Source organism: Antennarius striatus, chromosome 15 (assembly GCF_040054535.1).
Source record: "Antennarius striatus isolate MH-2024 chromosome 15, ASM4005453v1, whole genome shotgun sequence".
Taxonomy (NCBI): domain Eukaryota; kingdom Metazoa; phylum Chordata; class Actinopteri; order Lophiiformes; family Antennariidae; genus Antennarius; species Antennarius striatus.
This window is the reverse complement of record NC_090790.1, coordinates 2,335,001-2,352,825: the sequence shown is the minus strand read 5'-3', so window position 1 is coordinate 2,352,825 and position 17,825 is coordinate 2,335,001. Positions and strand designations below refer to the sequence as shown.

Below are 17,825 nucleotides of genomic sequence, written 5' to 3'. Positions count from 1 at the left end.
TTTGCAGAGAATCAGTGAGTCAGTATGAGTGTGAGTCAGAGAGAGATAGCCACAACAGGAGACAGACGAAAGATGTCCGCTCCTGTTGAGAGCCGGACGTTTTTGCATAAACTGTAAACCACAAGGTGGGTTAAGCGGCCGAACACAACATGATCGTAATCGGTTGGTGAGTACAGATTGGTGAGTTCAGTGCTGAGAACAACACTAACCTGTGTGAACATCACCAATCGGTGTGAATATCACCACCATCATCATTTTGGGTCCTACTCATCCATGTGTGACTCTGTCAGCAACGGTGAACAAAACAAAACATGGATGATCAGAAAACTGCATAAAATGAAAATGAAATAAACAATTTACGTACTGCTGGGCCCCAGGTTCTCTACTGAATGCTATGCTAGCTGTTTATAAGAGGTCATGGGTCAGATTTGTTCACCTCTATGAAAAATACAGGTCACATACAACTATGAATTTAAAAAGTAAAAACAAAGTTCTTTTTAAAGAAAATCCAAGTGAGACCGTGTTCCAGCTGTGTGAACAGAGTCCAAATGATGATAATTGAATATTTTACTATCAATGCTGAGCTTTTAAGGGATTGGTTAAGACAGTGGTTTAAGACGTGGGGATTAAATGCTTGGCACTCTTCAGCGCGTGTGAATGAATGCTTCGTTCCTGAGGGATTAATGAATTCATTTGATTTGATTAAACCTGATATTTTTGCTTTAACTGCTCATATTCATTCCTATATGTGCTACTGTGAACAGACCTGGAAAACGACCGCATTGCTGAACAGGAACATCATTAGTCCAGCAAACGCTCCTTGTACTGTTCTCTTCATGCGTTCTACTTCTCAAGTGTTAACATGAATAAACAGCCAGCCAAACTCCTTCTCGAGAGCCAGGCAGTGAGCCACCTTGCTCCTTTAATAACTTTCCACACAGCACTTTACTGGTGAAACATTTAATTGGAGTGAAACTATAAAAAAAAAATACAAAAGATATATGAAAACATTGTTATAAACAGTTTAAACTATTTACAATTAACTTAATGGACACAGAACTTCCTACTTCCTGTTTGTTACTGCTAACTTTCGGTCCTTCAAAATAAAAGCATCGCGATCTTTCTAAAAAGCGAATAAAACAATAATAAAACACGTGGATACAATCGAACTGATCTTTTAACATTCTAAACACGTTTCCACAAACTCAGGGTAGAACACTCCTAAACAGCTGTACGCATTAATTTCTTGTGGTGATAGAACATCATCTCTTTAGCGTGAGGCGAGAAGAAAAGTTTCCCATCATAAGTCTGTAACTCTTTGTTCTCCAGCTGCCAATGCTGTGATTATCCATCATTGCCAATAATTGATGAATAGTGATTTTGCAGTGATGTGTGAACAAGCCAGGCATCAGGAATGCCAGGAACTCTTTTATTTTCTTTTTTTCTTTAGGAATTATTTTGTTTACACCGCAGGAATAATGAACATTTGTGATTTGATAGGTTTTTGGAAGCAGCCCAAATTATAATTAATCAGATTCAAAATCAATCAAAGAGGACAGAAACAGAATTTAAGCAAATGGACAGCAAATCAAACTTATGAACATTTCATAACTATGTAGAGTTGACCTGGAAGAGGGAGTTATCTCACCTAATAGACCTACATTTTTTTATTCAAATAAAAAAAAATTGTGCTCTGTTAGAGAATGAGTTGCGTTAATTTTGCCAAAGCAGATTGACGCGTCTCGTGGGCGCTAATTGTGGATCAGAGCTGACAGAGATCTCAGTCAGACATTCTTACGCTGGTGAAAGGAGAGCAGCAGCAAAGCATGAAGGAATGAAGAGAAATGGGTCATACAATTTAGATGGCAGGATGACAGCAAGAGAGAGAGAGAAATAAGAAATTAAATGAAGTTGATTCCATGGTAACAGTGGATGTTTTCCTCTTGTTGTTTTCATCCTCATTAGACAAATAGACCAAAATAACTCAGACGGATAATAAGATGCAAATCACAGCAAACAGGCGAGGGCAGCGAGGGATCTGGAGACTCTTGCTCTTTGAATCCTCACCTCGGGAGCGATTATTATCCACTTTGATGGGTCAAACCTCGCTCATCCTGACTGCTGCTAATTGGTATTTGTCCTCTGAGAGATGACGGCTAATTGGAGATGGACAGGATGAAGTCCATGCTGTCTGTCAGGTTTCTGAAGTGGTTTGTAAATGTCTTAACCTGCCATGTCACAGGATAACATGCAGTTTTTTGGGGGGTTTTTTTAAACAGATATGAAATGTGACGGCCTATTTTAATCTGTGCTAAAACAGAAAAGACGTTTTGGGTTGAATTTGAACCACAATCTTATTCTCTCTTACCTTCTTATTGCCATTTTTTAAATGGTTGTTTTTAAATTTTAATATCAGTGAAATATATATATATATATATATATATATATATATATATATATATATATATATATATATATATATATATATATATATATATATATATATATATATATATATAATAAATAGGATAGAGCGGATGTAGAAAATGAATGAATGAATGAATAAAATATGATAGGAAATATAAAATTCAAATTAAATGAAATTAGTCCCTCCATTGTACCACGCTAAAACATTAAAACATGTAGGTTTCTTTCTGTCTTCCTCTCCACCCTTTTATGTCTCTGCTCCCAGGATTTGGTTCATGTATTATTTGTTTCCTCCTGTCATCTTTCAGCTTTCTATTCCCCTTCTTGCTCTATTCCTCTTTTCCTTCTGTCTCTTTCTTCTCTCCATCTTACACACTCTATCTCTCTCAGTGTTCTGTCTTTCTAATTAATTCCCAGCTTACAGTCACCTCTGAACACACAGACACACACACACACACACACACACACACACACACACACACACACACACACACACACACAGACACACACAGAGTCAAACTGCTAATTGAATTTTTAAGCCGCTGATGTTCATTAGCATTTTGCCTTGTAATGTGTTATGTGCCATGCGATTTTTGTGTCGTGTGTGTGTGTGTGTGTGTGTGTGTGTGTGCGTGCGTGTGTGTGTGTGTGTGTGTGTGTGTGTGTGTGTGTGTGTGTGTGTGTGTGTGTGTGTGTGTGTGTGTGTGTGTGTGTGTGTGTGTGTGTGTGTGTGTGTGCCTTTTAGCCCACATACTTCAGCTGGGCTGCGGTAACGTTAACATGTCCAGAGGAATGTTTGAAAGCTTTCCAGGATGTCAGTTGATGCTGTTTTCTTGTCCGTCTTAAATCACCTGCTTCCATTACACTGCAGGTAAAAGTATGTTATTACTTCTACAGTAGCTATACTATTACTTATGCTGTACTTGTCTGAAATCAAACAGTTTTTTTTTACACATAATAATGGAAACAAGAGCTGGGCAGACATCCTGAGGGCAGCGTGAACCAGTCTGCTTTATATTTAAAATGATATATTAAAAGCGCTTCAAAGGTGTGAGTGAGAGAGTTTTTATATGTAAAAAATGCACATTGGGCTCGATTTAGATGAGTTACTGATTTTGCTTTGACTTGAATTTCAAAATTCTCCAGGATTGGATTAAACAGATTCCCTGCTGTGAGAAATCCCAGGGTATTCTGCTCCTGCACTGGAAACAAGTTGGATCATTGTGGGAGTGGTAAACCCTGAAACCACAGAAACCACAACGAGGTTTCTGTGACACACAATCGCACACTTTCACCTCCCTGTGAGCTGCAGCCTCTTTCCAATCTCTGTAATCCCTCAAACTGAGTGGGAGGATGAGAGTCACTCCAGAGACGAAGCACTCCGACTCAAAACGCTGAGCTGGCTGAAGAGCCAAGCGCTTGCTGCGCGCATGTGTGTGTGTGTGTGTGTGTGTGAGTGTGTGTGTGTGTGTGTGTGTGTGTGTGTGTGTGTGTGTGTGTGTGTGTGTGTGTGTGTGTGTGTGTGTGTGTGTGTACGCTCAACAGTGAAAAAGGTTCAGAAATAATCAGCATCATTTAGGCAGTAATTTTTCTTTCCATCAACCAACAAAACAGACGTCAGTGAATGGAATCCTCTGACATTAAAATCCTGCAGCCGTTCTGTCAGAATGAAGAGGGCTTCAAAGATTTTACACAGTTTAGTGTGAAACACCGACATTAGTCCGTCTAGTTTAGTTGAGTATAATTTTTAATCAAATTTCTCTTTACTGAAATAGTTGTTCAAAAATATTAAGAGCAAGTGTTTAGCTAATGCGCTAGGTGGGTGAAGGGCGTTAAAGCACCTCATCATCTTTATATGAACTGGAAGAAGCTCATCATTAAAAAAGGATGTGAAGGGAGAGAGATTCACTCAGCTGCTGGTGGTACTGGAGAATGTTGAAGGCCATTTCACATCATCTTCTGATGGATCAAATCCAAAAGCAAATCACTCAGAAAAAGAGGTCATTCATCATGACCTCCAGTCCTGTAGGTGGCGCTCTAAGAATCAGGCTTAGGGAGGTCTGTGGCTCTTGTCCAGGAGTTTTATTCATTTATGCGTTATTTTATGTTGCAACTATTTGTGTCCATTTACAGAGATCTAAATTAATTATAAATGTTATTTATTAGTCTTAACAGTGAGAATAAGGGGCATAGGTTTTAGTTTTAAGGTTTCATTGGTCGCATCATTGGCTTGTTCCCACATTAAGCTCATGAAAACACTGATAACAGTAAATGAGACACTCTGAGGCACGTGTAAAACTCAACCAGGCTGAATTTAAGAAAACAAAAAGCAACAAAACTCGTATTTCATCCCTCAAGGCTAAATGTCTTCTGAAGTTTTCTTTCCATGTCTGTGATTTGAAGCTGCATCACGTTCCTCCCATGATAGAGTTATAACATCATCAGCAAACCTTACCTTACCTACTATTCAAAATAAAATTCTCTATGTGTGGCATGAGCCATAATTTGAAAGCACAGTATTTCTCTCAATTTCTTGTTAAATGTGAATTAAACATAACCAATTTGTATTTTTAGAGTTCTTTTGCTCATTAAAATTGCCTTTTCTTCCATCCATCCATCTTCTAAACCCACTTCTTCCGCTGTCGCTGGTTGCGGGGCCTATACCAACTGGGGGAGTGAGGCAGGGGACACTCCGGGCACGACGCCAGTGCACCGTGGAGCCACACACTCATTCCTATGGGCAGTTTGGAACGGCCAATTAACCTGAAGCACATGTTCCTGGAGGTGGGAGGAAGCCGGAGAACCCGGAGAGAACCCACACAGACACGGGGAGAACATGCAAACACAGAGCGGCGACAGCGCTACCCACTGAACCAGCATCCCGCCCTATTGTTTTTTACTCTCTTACAATGTAAATATGAAATTAAAATTCATGAAACCTTCCTGTATTTCCTGCCATGATGTAGTGTGAGCTGCTCTACCAGTGTAGACACTGGGTAACTAATAGTGATGGTAATGCTGAGGCACTTAAGCCTCTGCCCCTCTATTAAGTTTCTTCCATAAACATTATTGATTTCATGCTACACTCCTCTAAATAAATGACAGGTGAATTACTTTCCTTCTATTAAATAAATATGATATATATAAGGGTGTGTGTGTGTGTGTGTGTGTGTGTGTGTGTGTGTGTGTGTGTGTGTGTGTGTTACTGTCAAGGAAAGGTCAGTGACACACGAATCGCTCCTCCCTGTAACCCGCTCTCCTCAGTGACACGTCACAGACGCTTCTCCAAACTGTTTCTTTATCCTGAACTGACTGATGGTGGAACACTGTCACCCTAGTTGTTACTGTATTTCCTCATTCACCACAATGTAGTGCTTCACTAGCGGTACATTTTGTGCTTGCAGTGCAAGTCCAGGATCCTGTGTTGTTTTTTTGGTTCGATAGGTTTTATCTGCTAGTAGCTGCTTTTCAAATCGTCCACGTAACAAAAAGATGTACGGAGTTACATCTCCATCCCATGTGTTTAACTTCATTAAATCCTTCATTCTTTTATACAGAACTTCAAACTACAACCAGAACAGAAGGGGATCCAATACGAGCCCTGTGGGACTCCACAGCTGATATCAACACATATAAAATAGATAAAATATCAAGGCTCACACATGCAGACACAATTAAATAGTCAGGATATTTACAGCTGACTCATCACTTGTCATGTAGGTACTTTGAACAACATACCATCTTTAGAAACTAATCCCATGAAGTACAATATGCGGTGTCTTACCTGCCACAGTGACCCTAGCGGTTCGGCTAACGATGCTCCCTAGTCCATCCAGAGTGGCGAGACACTGATATTGGCCCTCGTCCGGCCGGTGGTGCCTTGAATGCATCACGTTCTGCACCAGCAGCGTCCCGTTTGACAGCTGTTGCCGTCGTTCATCCACCACAGTGCTCAACAGCACGCCGTCCTTACGCCAAGTGATGGTGGGGGCTCCCGTGACCACGTCGGACTGCGCCTGGCAGTCGAGCTGCAGCACACCTCCTCGCACCGTTACCGCGTCCTGAGGCTCCTGGGTGAAGACCAAGTCCACAAAACCTCCCAGACTGGAGGAGGAAGAGGAGGGAGGAAGAAATGAGGAGGCGTCAGAGGCTTGAGGAAGAGAAGAGAAGAAAGAGAAGAAGATTAGATCAAATGTATTTATATACAGTGTTAACTGTTAACACATACACCAACACAAAACAGATACAAGAAACGAAAATTAAACACAGCTACATGAAATAAAATGAATTATTTTCACAAGTACTGCAGGCCCCTTGGGGCCCCTGAGTCCCATATCAATTCCTCTGTAAATCGTCTTTCATTTGTTATTGATTTAAAATAGTGTTTTATCAAAAAGGGTTAACACATTACCAAATAGTAAAGATCAGTAGAAGAAAATTAAGGAAATCAGAAAAGAAAAAAGGCGGCATTATGTCCACCTCCTGATTTTAGAGACATGACTCCATTCCCCTGGATAATTATATAAAGTGAATGATGCTACATTTTCTTTAATCATATTGGTAGAACTGAGATTTGTCATTCATCTCTTAGTGTTGTTTTTGCTGCCTTCTCACAAAAACGACGAGTCAACGTAACAGTGAACCTCAAACACTAACTGGTTTTGTGTTTCTGTAGTTCAGAATGGATGAAACTGGCTTCTGGTTAGAACAGCAACAACTCAAAAACAAGTCCAACATATTCCAGTTGTTTCACATTCAATAACGTGTCACACAGGTTTGTAGAAATGGTTGGTGGTCCTCAGTGGCTCGTTTGTCCCACAAATTAATGTGGGACACAATCTTTTTTTTTTTTTTGTCAAAATAAACATTTTTGTCAAAGTACTAGAGATATTGGGTATGTCAGAGCTTTTATTATGTAATACTAATACTATATTAATATAAAATTATTATATTAATATATTATACTAATTTATTGTATATTATTATATATTATGTTAATATATAATATTAATACAATATTAATATTCTAATAATTAGTACAATTAGTAATTGTGATATAATATCAGTAATTTGTACAATTTGTATAGTTAATTATAATATAATGTTAATAATATTATAATTATATTAATATAATATAATACTAATTAAAATCAGTGTAAAAATAGAAATGGAAATCAGAAATGGAAAAATACCTCAAACGTGACTACAAAATATGAGTATACCCTGGACCAAAAAGGAAGCCATAGGTCAATATTCAACCCAGAGTTCAAATAATGAAAACCTCTTCAGGTTACTACTATGAGTGAAAATATGTTTCTGTGTTTCTAACACACAAGCTTAGTGATTGTTCCTTTCTGCTCCTGACCTGAGAGCAGCACCAGGAACAACCACAGAGTTGGAGATTAGCTGGAGGTTAGCTGGAGTTCAGCTGGGTTCATGGACAACAGGGGATGGAGAAACAGCTTTCTGCTTGGGGTCGCTAAGCTATGATCACTCTCAAGGTGAACCATGTCCCGGGTGAAGATCATCAGATGCACATTTTTCTAATCCAGTTGCATTCCATGGATGGTATGGGGACCATGAACCACCTGTTGCTTACCATTGCCATACGCTTACATCACCCAAGGTTGCTCTTGCACTGACAGAGTACCCTTATAAAATGATCTACCATGGAGTTCAACAATCCTAGTTGCGCTGTGCCGATAAAGTTAAAAGGAATGATTTTACAACAAAATTCTGAGACTATCCTCCAGCCCAACATAACCTTAAAATAATGGCCAAGCGCCTAATTCAGAACTGGACTTAGGATCAGCATGAGACATTAAAAATTCATTGATTCAAATTAACCATAAATGAACATTTTTACAATCAGCATTAGGTTCTGCTAGATTTATCTCCATCTTCAAATGACTGCAGCTTCCTTGAGAATCGATGTTAAACTACGAGTGGAATCAATCCCATGATGCCTTTTCCTTAACAACTTCAGTCTATCGTGTCAGCAGCAGGTTGAAGACAGCAATCCTTGTTTCCCTGTCATCCTTTTATGCCTTTATTCTCGTTTTTCATTATTTTTGACAGATGCCTCCTCAGTCTTCTGAGTTTTAACCTCTGACCTGTGGTGCTTTGCTCAGCAGGGACACCTCATCTCCTCAAAGGCATACCAACTTGTTGTTTGAATGCCTGCATGATTTGTTTAATCCTGTTAAAGTCTCTGACAGCAGCGAGCAGCGATGGCGTGTCTCTACTCGTGTCTGAAGTCGATGCAGCTTAGAAGCCTTTCATCCTGATCAGAGAGGCAGTTTGTTCGGTCAAAGAAGACCCTCGGTGTCTCTGTTTCCTGGAAAGTTAAGTCTGAACAGAGGCTCAGAACAACCTGAAGTTGTGATACCGAACTGACTTTGAAGCTCAAGCAGATGCTTCTTCTTTCTTCACTTTTTCATTTACTGACTTTACATTTTAAAATCTCATAGCCTCAGTTTCCCCTGAGGGGGAATCCTGATCAGATACACATCAGGTAAAACAACGAAATAAAATAAAATGAAATATTCCAATACTCCCTGGCTCTGTCCCCAACTGTTATGAGAAAACGAATGATGCACATTCTTTTTCATTTCAGCATAGCTTGGTTTCCTTTAAGATTCCCCTCAACAGGATAACAAAGAACCAGGATTTAATAAGAACCAGTGCTGCGAAAGGTCGCGTCTACCCTGGGACTCAACCATGCTTTAAATTCTGCAGAACTAAAGAACTAATTTTTATTCCAGTCTCTGTTTTTCATTATTTCTCTACAAACTTTTAATTTCTTAGGAAAATAGAGAGGAACTCTCACCCCACTGCCAGGGTCAACGGTCTATGGTTTGGAAGTCTGTCAGTGCAACTATAAAGGTATGGATGTGTGCAGGTACTGTATTTGTCTCTGGTGTTACAACTGTGTAAATATAGTGTGTAGCTGAGGCATCAATTTCGTCTTTGTTTGGCTGCGTTAACAACATTTCAGTCTTCGGGTAGCGAGCAATGAAGCTGAGGCTGAGTCCAACATGATATCAGTGATGATATCCTTCTCCTCTGGAGGATGTGGGCCGGGAAGGCCTCTACTTGTTAGACCTTGAAAAATGTGCTAAGTGCTGTTAAATGTCTGGTCTGCTGAGAACTCCTGTCCCTTCACCTGTGTCCTAAAGCAGAGACTGTCTCCTGTCCCTTCACCTGTGTCCTAAAGCAGAGACTGTCTCCTGTCCCTTCACCTGTGTCCTAAAGCAGAGACTGTCTCCTGTCCCTTCACCTGTGTCCTAAAGCAGAGACTCTCTCCTGTCCCTTCACCTGTGTCCTAGAGCAGAGACTGTCTCCTGTCCCTTCACCTGTGTCCTGACGCTGAGACTGTCTCCTGTCCCTTCACCTGTGTCCTGACGCTGAGCCTTTAATAACATCTCAGTGATATTAATCTGTTTAATTGAATTTTATATTTTAACACAATACAGAAAGTCTGTCATTGTCTCATACGACGCCGTCTCGTCTTCAGCCGCTCCTCCTGCATTGCTGGTCACTGAGGTTGACACAGGCTAGTAAGACAATATTAGTAACTCCTATTTTTATTCGTATTAATCGTGTAGTGAAATGATGTGTGCTTTTAATGGTTTACTAGTAATTTTACAATTCGAACATTTGTGGCAGACAAAGTCAAATAAATTTACGTAAACAAAACTCAAAATTACGTAAATCAAGGTATGCTTGTATTTAATTATTAAAAGCACTAATTAAATAATGAGAAGGGATACTGACACACCTTGGAAAGAATGGTTTTCTAACATTTCTGGTACTTTGAGGGAGAACTTGAAAGTTTGTTTTCAAGGACACAGATGACCCTGCCACTGGGAAAACTACCATTGTTAAGACGCGCTGAGACCTGAGTCTGTATATAAAGACAGGAATCAGCGATTAAAAATGCAAAAAGAAGAAAAATGAAACAGCTGATAATGACAATAATCCCATTCTTTCCCTCCATCTTTCCTTCCTTTCCTTTTTCCCTTTATGGTTTCCTTCTTATTGATTCCCCTTCAGCGGTCCTCCCCCTCTCTCTATCAGTAAATCACTATCTTGACAGCTCTATCTGTATTCACTCCCAACAGTCTCACACACCCACACACACCCACACACCCACACACACACACACACACACACACACACACACACACACAACATCGGACAGTTTGTCAACGTGTCCTTGTCCTCGTTGCCCTGCAGTTTGATACTATCGTTCCTCGTCTTCTCCACCTCTCTCCATTTCTACTCCCGTCTGGTCTTCAACGTCTGTTCAATGGTTTTTTCTATAGATTTGCCACCACTTTCTTATTTTGTAATTCCAGACCTTCTGTTACATGTAAAGGAATATTTCTATAATGCTTCATTGGTGCACTTTTAAATATTGATTAAATGTTTGTTTTAGTGCTCTCATCACCCTTAGGTTGTTGTTGGCCAGTAGCAGCAGCTCTCTACACTAAACTAACACTTTTGTTGTGCAATTGTATGATGACAAATAAAAGCTTCTTCTTCTCCTACTTCTTCATAAAAATTCATTATTTAGTACCTGATCAAGCTTTTATTGTTAGGATAAAATACCAATACAGTGTTTTCCACACTATAAGGCGCACGTAAAAGCCTTTAATTTTCTCAAAAGCCGACAGTCAGCCTTATAATTCAGTGTGCCTTAGATGTGAAAAAAGCTTTAAAATGGTCCATTCATTGAAGGTGCACCTTATAGTCCAGTGAGCTTTATAGTGCGGAAAAACACTGTAGTTTACCTTTAGTTTTTTTGCAAATCCTGTCAGTATTTGTAATATTTTTCAGTTTCAGAATGTTATGAGAGAGAGAGAGAGAGAGAGAGAGAGAGAGAGAGAGAGAGAGAGAGAGAGAGAGAGAGAGAGAGAGAGAGAGAGACAGAACATGTCTATGTAATTGGAGCAAATTGCTGCTTTTCTTTTTCATTTGCAGCAGAAAGACACCTGAATAGGTAGAGAAAGCCTGAGAGGCAGTTTTACAGTAGAGACAAAAAGCCAGAAGGCTATTGAGTCATCCTGGGGTTTAAATGGTAAGATTAGAGTCAGTGACATCAAGATGGACAGCAGCCAAGACCATCAGAACACACACACACACACACACACACACACACACACACACACACACACACACACACACACACACACACACACACACACACACACACACACACATACAAACACTCACAGTGGCTGACACCATGGGTTAGTGTCTGTAAAGCAGAATGCATTATGACTCTGGGTAGCATCCAAAAACTCTGTGTGTGTGTGTGTGTGTGTGTGTGTGTGTGCGTGCGTGCGTGCGTGCGTGCGTGTTTGTGTGTGTGTGTGTGTGTGTGTGTGTGTGTGTGTGTGTGTGTGTGTGTGTGTGTGTGTTTGTGAAAATCATTTTTACTACAAGCAGGAAAGAGGAATGAAGACAAAGTACATAGAGAACAGAAAAATGACATCCAAGAAGATATCAATAAAACAACCATGTACGTGAAACGTGCCAGGAAATGAACTACTGATATGTTCCTAACAAAATCTGGAGAGAACATTTGAGAAAACCAGACCTCATGTTCTCATTTACAAATCCAAGAACCTGATTGGTTTGGCTTTGAGAGCCAGAAGCTGATCCAAGTGCCAACATGCATCATGGCTATCAAGACCTCCTGCATGTAAATGAAGAGAATGAAGATAAAGAAGGACACAAGAAAAATGGAAAGTGATGATAACAGGTGCATGATTCGGTACAAAAAAACTGTTAAATATAGACGTGAAGCAGAGGATGATGACTAAAGACTATGATACCATGAGGATGAGGAAGAAAAGATGAAAGAAAATAAAAGATTAGGAACATGTAGATGAGAAAAACATTGATATAAGTGGATGATAAAGAAAGAGAGGAAGAGGAAACGATTGAACTTAAATATGATAAAAATGATACCGTTTTTGTTTTTTTGGAGTAAATGTATGAACGCTGAGTCGCAAGATTCTGCTGGATGAATGTAAAACGATGTAGAAGAAGAAGAAAGGTAGAAACAGAAGGAGTTGTTGTTGCTCACAATGATGATGATGATGATCATCATCATCATTACATCTGAGGGTCTGGTGAACAAAAAGATCAAAAACATTTTTTTTAAATCTTTAATTCTTTAGATTACATTGACTTGATCGGTTGTGATGCTGTGGAAATAAAGTATATTATGTGAAAGCTGTGCTTTCAAACCACCAGTCTTCTTTGGGTCAATGGCTGTACTGTTAAAACTCTTATCAGCTACTCAAACTAAAAGGCACAAGAATCTACAGGCTGTAATTCAGCAGCCGTCTCCTACACAGGGCTGATAATGAGCTGTGAAGCTGGCGTTACTCCACAGCCTTTCACATCCAGTCTGTGGAGGTTTGACAAAAGTAGCGCATTAACGGCATTTTTTCCCAAAGACTGTGACAACTAATTTCAGATTAGTGCTTTAAGCCTAAATAACCACATTATCACAGATTACTCCCATCTGTCAGAGTGGAACCGCCAAACATCACGACTGCTGTGTACAGTAAAAGTCACGTCTTGAGACTCAATAATGATGCAGGCTGCTCAAGAACGCTGTTCAGCGGTGGTTTTTATCTGTCAATCTTTTACCTTTCTATTTTTCATTTTACAGAAAACATTTTGTTCCTACTTACTGTTTTAAGGGATCTGAGCATTAACATTATGAAGAAACTTCTGTCAGACGCTTTCACTTCTGTCCCCCCTCCATTTGTCTCATTCTGAAGGTCCTTCTGTCCATAAACAGCCCAGAACCCGGACCTGTCCCTCTCCGAGTCTTCCCATCTCTGTTCTTAATGTATTTTTTCTCTGTGTAACTGACTCGCTCTACCACTGTCTCCATCCAACCAATCAAAGCAGATGGCTGCACACTATAAATCTGAAGGTCTCTGTCTGCTAAAAGGGCTGAAGTTTTTCCTTGTCTCTATCACCAAATGCTCGTGTGGGACAAGTTAGGGTAAAACTAACCTTCTAGATAGAAAGTCTCTGTACACCAGCACCTCTCGTGTCCGTGTAACATTGAACTCTTCCTCCAGAGACTTCAGTGGCAACCGAAGCTGTGTTTTGTTGCTATAAAGGGCAATGTTGCTGAGGCATTTAGGCAAGCCTGACCATCTCCTGAGACAGCTGCTGACATTTAACTCCAAGATCACAACGGTGGACATCGGGACCTCTTAGAAAAGTAGCAGCTATAGTATCCTTGGCAGAATTCCATGCTGGTATAATCCACGCTTTGAAATTACCTAGGAGTCCAGATTTGTCGATTGATTTTTGCCAGCTTTCCAGCTCCTTTCCGGTGGATTGAATAGATGAGGCATCCCTGAGGCTACTGTCAAACACCTTGCCTAAGCTCTTCACCGGCTTTTCAGATATGGTTGGTATTTGCACGATGATATTATTGTAGACTTCTATACTCTAGTCCAAACGCCAACCATGAATCTGTAGGCTCCCACAGTGATCAGATTGCAGGTTAAACAAAGCTTGTCATGTAAAACATGTCCAGTTGAGTCTCTGACTGTTTCTGTTTGCTGCTTTAGATCCTGACATGAAGTTTTTGTTGAAGACAACATGTGTTTATCAGCTGACCTGTAGGTCATGTATGAATTACAGAATGAATGACATATGCTTATTAGAGAGTAAAATATTAGCTGAAGAGCAAAAAAAAAAATTGTAAATGCTCTACAGCTTTATGGATGACAACAAACACACAATGGGTTTCTCAGGTGTGTTAGTGTCTCTACCACAGATACACCTGAAGAAATGTTCCCATTACTGTGTCCAGAAACTTCAGAAACATTACCAAACAGACAGCAGCAGGCCAATTATAGACCACACACACACACACACACACACACACACACACACATACACACACACACACACACACACACACACACACACACACACACACACCGCTGTAGTGAGATCTGACATCAGCTGGACAACACCGGTTTGTGTGGTTTAAGCATGGGGACTACCTCAGGAAGTCTCACCTGTCGTCTACCCGCTGTGTCTCACTTAACTACACCTCCCACACACGCATACATACATACATACCGTAGACACACACACACACACACACACACATACACACACACACACACACACACACACACACAAACAAACAACACTACTGAATTATACTTTGCATCTGTTTCTCCTTTTTGTCTTCTGTCATTTCGTTATTCTTCATCACCGTCACACAGAGGTTAAATCATGGTCACTGGTCAATCTGTTTTTGCAATGGATGGATGTCATGGAGCCATGTTGAAGGGATTGAAATGAATAGACTGGTGTAGACTGATATCCAGTTCAGAAGAAACTGACAGACAGTGATGGAAACACAGACTGAACCCAAACCCCACGCAGCAGAGTTGATACCTCCACCAAGGTTTTAGCAGTCCACCCACAACCAGATTGGGATCCTGACCACGGATCATATAATTACTCATCCTCATGCGAATATATTCTTTTAAAATTACACTAAATGATTAAACATCATTACCTCTGGCTACCTGAAACCATCAATTACTGCATAGCAGCTCAATCAATATATGCAGCAGATGTATTACATCATACCATACACACACATCAGTACCATAAACACACAGGTTATTATGAAAATATAAGATTCAGAGAATTGTTAGGGCCGTCTACCATATGGAAGCTGATGCAACCGGAGGGGGCAGTGTCAAAAGTTTAGACAACAACAAATACCAAATGGAGTCAGGAGATGATGGTCGTGTTTCCAGTAAAGATAATGCTCTCAAAGAGAAGGTATTGATGTCCTCAACATGTAGTTGGAGAGTATTTTTACTTTTTAATCTCACTTTTCTTTTTCTTGGTGTGTCTGTAAACATTTTTATTGCCCTGCTACACTGACCCCAAACCATCTGTGATGGTGTTGTTCCATTTCCATTGAATCTGTAAGCTCTCTGAAAATATCCCTGATTATGCATGAAATGAATGTAGACCAACAATGGGCTACATCAGGAGCTGTCTGTAAAGGAGAGAATAAACGTGTCTTACATTTGAAGCCACATCAGAATTTAATGATTGATGTTTAATGAATCCTACAGTGTGTGTGTGTGTATGTATATACATATATATATATATATATATATATATATATATATATATATATATATATATATATATATATATATATATATATATACAGTAGTTTGAAACATTAGCTACTATTTTCCTTTTCTTTAATATGTAGCTTGGTATTGTCTGAACTGTAACAGCATTTTTTTAAAGATTTTCGGACAATAGAAATGTATTAATAGATAATTTCACTGGCATTAACTCAATTTCCTCTTTAAAGTCACAGTTTAATGTATTTTTTATTTTATTTTTTCTCCAGTTGCGAATAAAGATTGAATTAAAATAAAGGATCAGTTTAAAGCATGCAGACACACACACACACACACACAAACCCACAAGGACACACACCACACATACTGTAGGCAATTAGGCATTTGTGTGTTTTCCATTTGATCGTTGTCAAAACATTTCAAGAATGAACAGTGACACTCCTGAGATGGATATGATCATATTCACTCCAATTCTCTATGTGTGTGTGTGTGTGTGTGTGTGTGTGTGTGTGTGTGTGTGTGTGTGTGTGTGTGTGTGTGTGTGTGTGTGTACGTTTGCAGGTTAGAACCCCAATAAGTGTTCTGTCTGCACGTTTTTAACGGAGACCTTTACTGCTGTCAGACACAATTACCTGCTGGCCAACAGCAGCCAATTATACACACACACACGCGCGCACCGCACACACACACACACGCACACACACACACACACACACACACACACACACAGGCACGAGCACACACACACACAATCAGTGAATGACGATAACGAGGGAACTTACTAAGAAGCGAGGAGGGAGTAGCTGTCATAACACATATAACACATAAAACACACACACACACACAAACATACAAACAAACACACACACACACACACACACACACACACCTACACACACACACACACACACACACACACACACACACACACACACTCAGAAATGACTGAATACCAATTCTAGAGTAGCTGTGTCAAAGTGAAATGGGAATACCTGTCACCAAATGACTCAAGCACACAAACACACACACACACACACACACACACACACACACACACACACACACACACACACACACACACACACACACACACAGCAGTGATACCTTGGGTTTCATCGTGTTTCACTCCAATTGATTTTGTCATTTTAAATTTTAACCAACGGATCAGTTATGAATGGAAACCTAAATCTATGAAGAGCATCACCGGTCACAGGATCTGGAACAGTGTTGTGAAACACAGAGTAACGACTTTTGTCTAAGGTACAAATGGGATTTTTCTTATTGATAAAAGAACAATTTAAATTGTATAAAGAGTGACAGAAAGAAAAAATTAAACTACAGCATTTTTTTTAAAAAGCTGTAACCCGCCTGCTTTACTTGGCTGATGAGAGAAATCTACTGATGGTCCAACAAGATAGATGAAAATCAAACTTTAATTATTGTTGTTTGCTCTTCTAAACCAACAAAAGACCATATAATAAGTCCAGGTTCATATGATGAAACCATCTGAAGTGCCACATGTGCAGTAAACCCAAAAGAAGTAGCAGGAGAATTTTGAGAAAAGCGTGTTTGCAATAACTTATATATTAAACCTGTAGAGAAACGAATTGCTTCCTGACGACCTCACAGTGGAAGGGGGACACCTCCTGTCCAGCATCGTATGACTTACAAATTAAGATTCTGAATCTGATCACAGGCACTGCAGCCGAAGTAACAAAAGACTCATTCTATTCACAGTGGAGGAAAATCAGTGTGAAATCTGCAGTGTAAAGTGAAAACTGTGTCGTAGCAATGGTATTTGATCATTAATTCACTTCCTGAAAATCTTACAAGTTGATAAATAAAACACAGCAGCTGAAAACTGCAGGACGTACGGAAAGATCAGGATGAAAAAAGGATTTCATCGAAGGAAGGAGTGCTGATATATACGTTGTTGTTTTTTTTATTTTAAGGCATTAATTTCATCTTTTTTCCTATGTCTTTAGTTTTGATTTATTCTCTCCTTTGTGCTTTCACAATTCTCACTTGGTTATTGTTAACTATGTTTATACATACCATTAATAAAACTGATTTTTTTTTATTCATATGGTGTGTCTTCCTAAAGTTCAGGTGTAAGAGGCCCATGTTCAGGATTCAACCACACATATACTCGTACTCGTTGGTCTTCCTTGTACTCCTTCTTCCCGATATTACCATCCATGTCTGGTTAGCTAACAACTACTC

The 17,825-nt window shown here is 39.6% G+C and overlaps 1 protein-coding gene across 1 annotated transcript in view; it reads right to left on the bottom strand.

The window, feature by feature from the left end:
* dcc (DCC netrin 1 receptor) overlaps window positions 1–17,825 on the bottom strand; it is a 248,505-nt gene that overhangs the window by 177,494 nt on the left and 53,186 nt on the right. Inside the window, exon 2 of the mRNA XM_068335320.1 lies at window positions 6,212–6,577. Within this exon, the coding sequence (XP_068191421.1) occupies window positions 6,212–6,577 (366 nt within the window). The remainder of the gene's footprint in view (window positions 1–6,211; window positions 6,578–17,825) is intronic.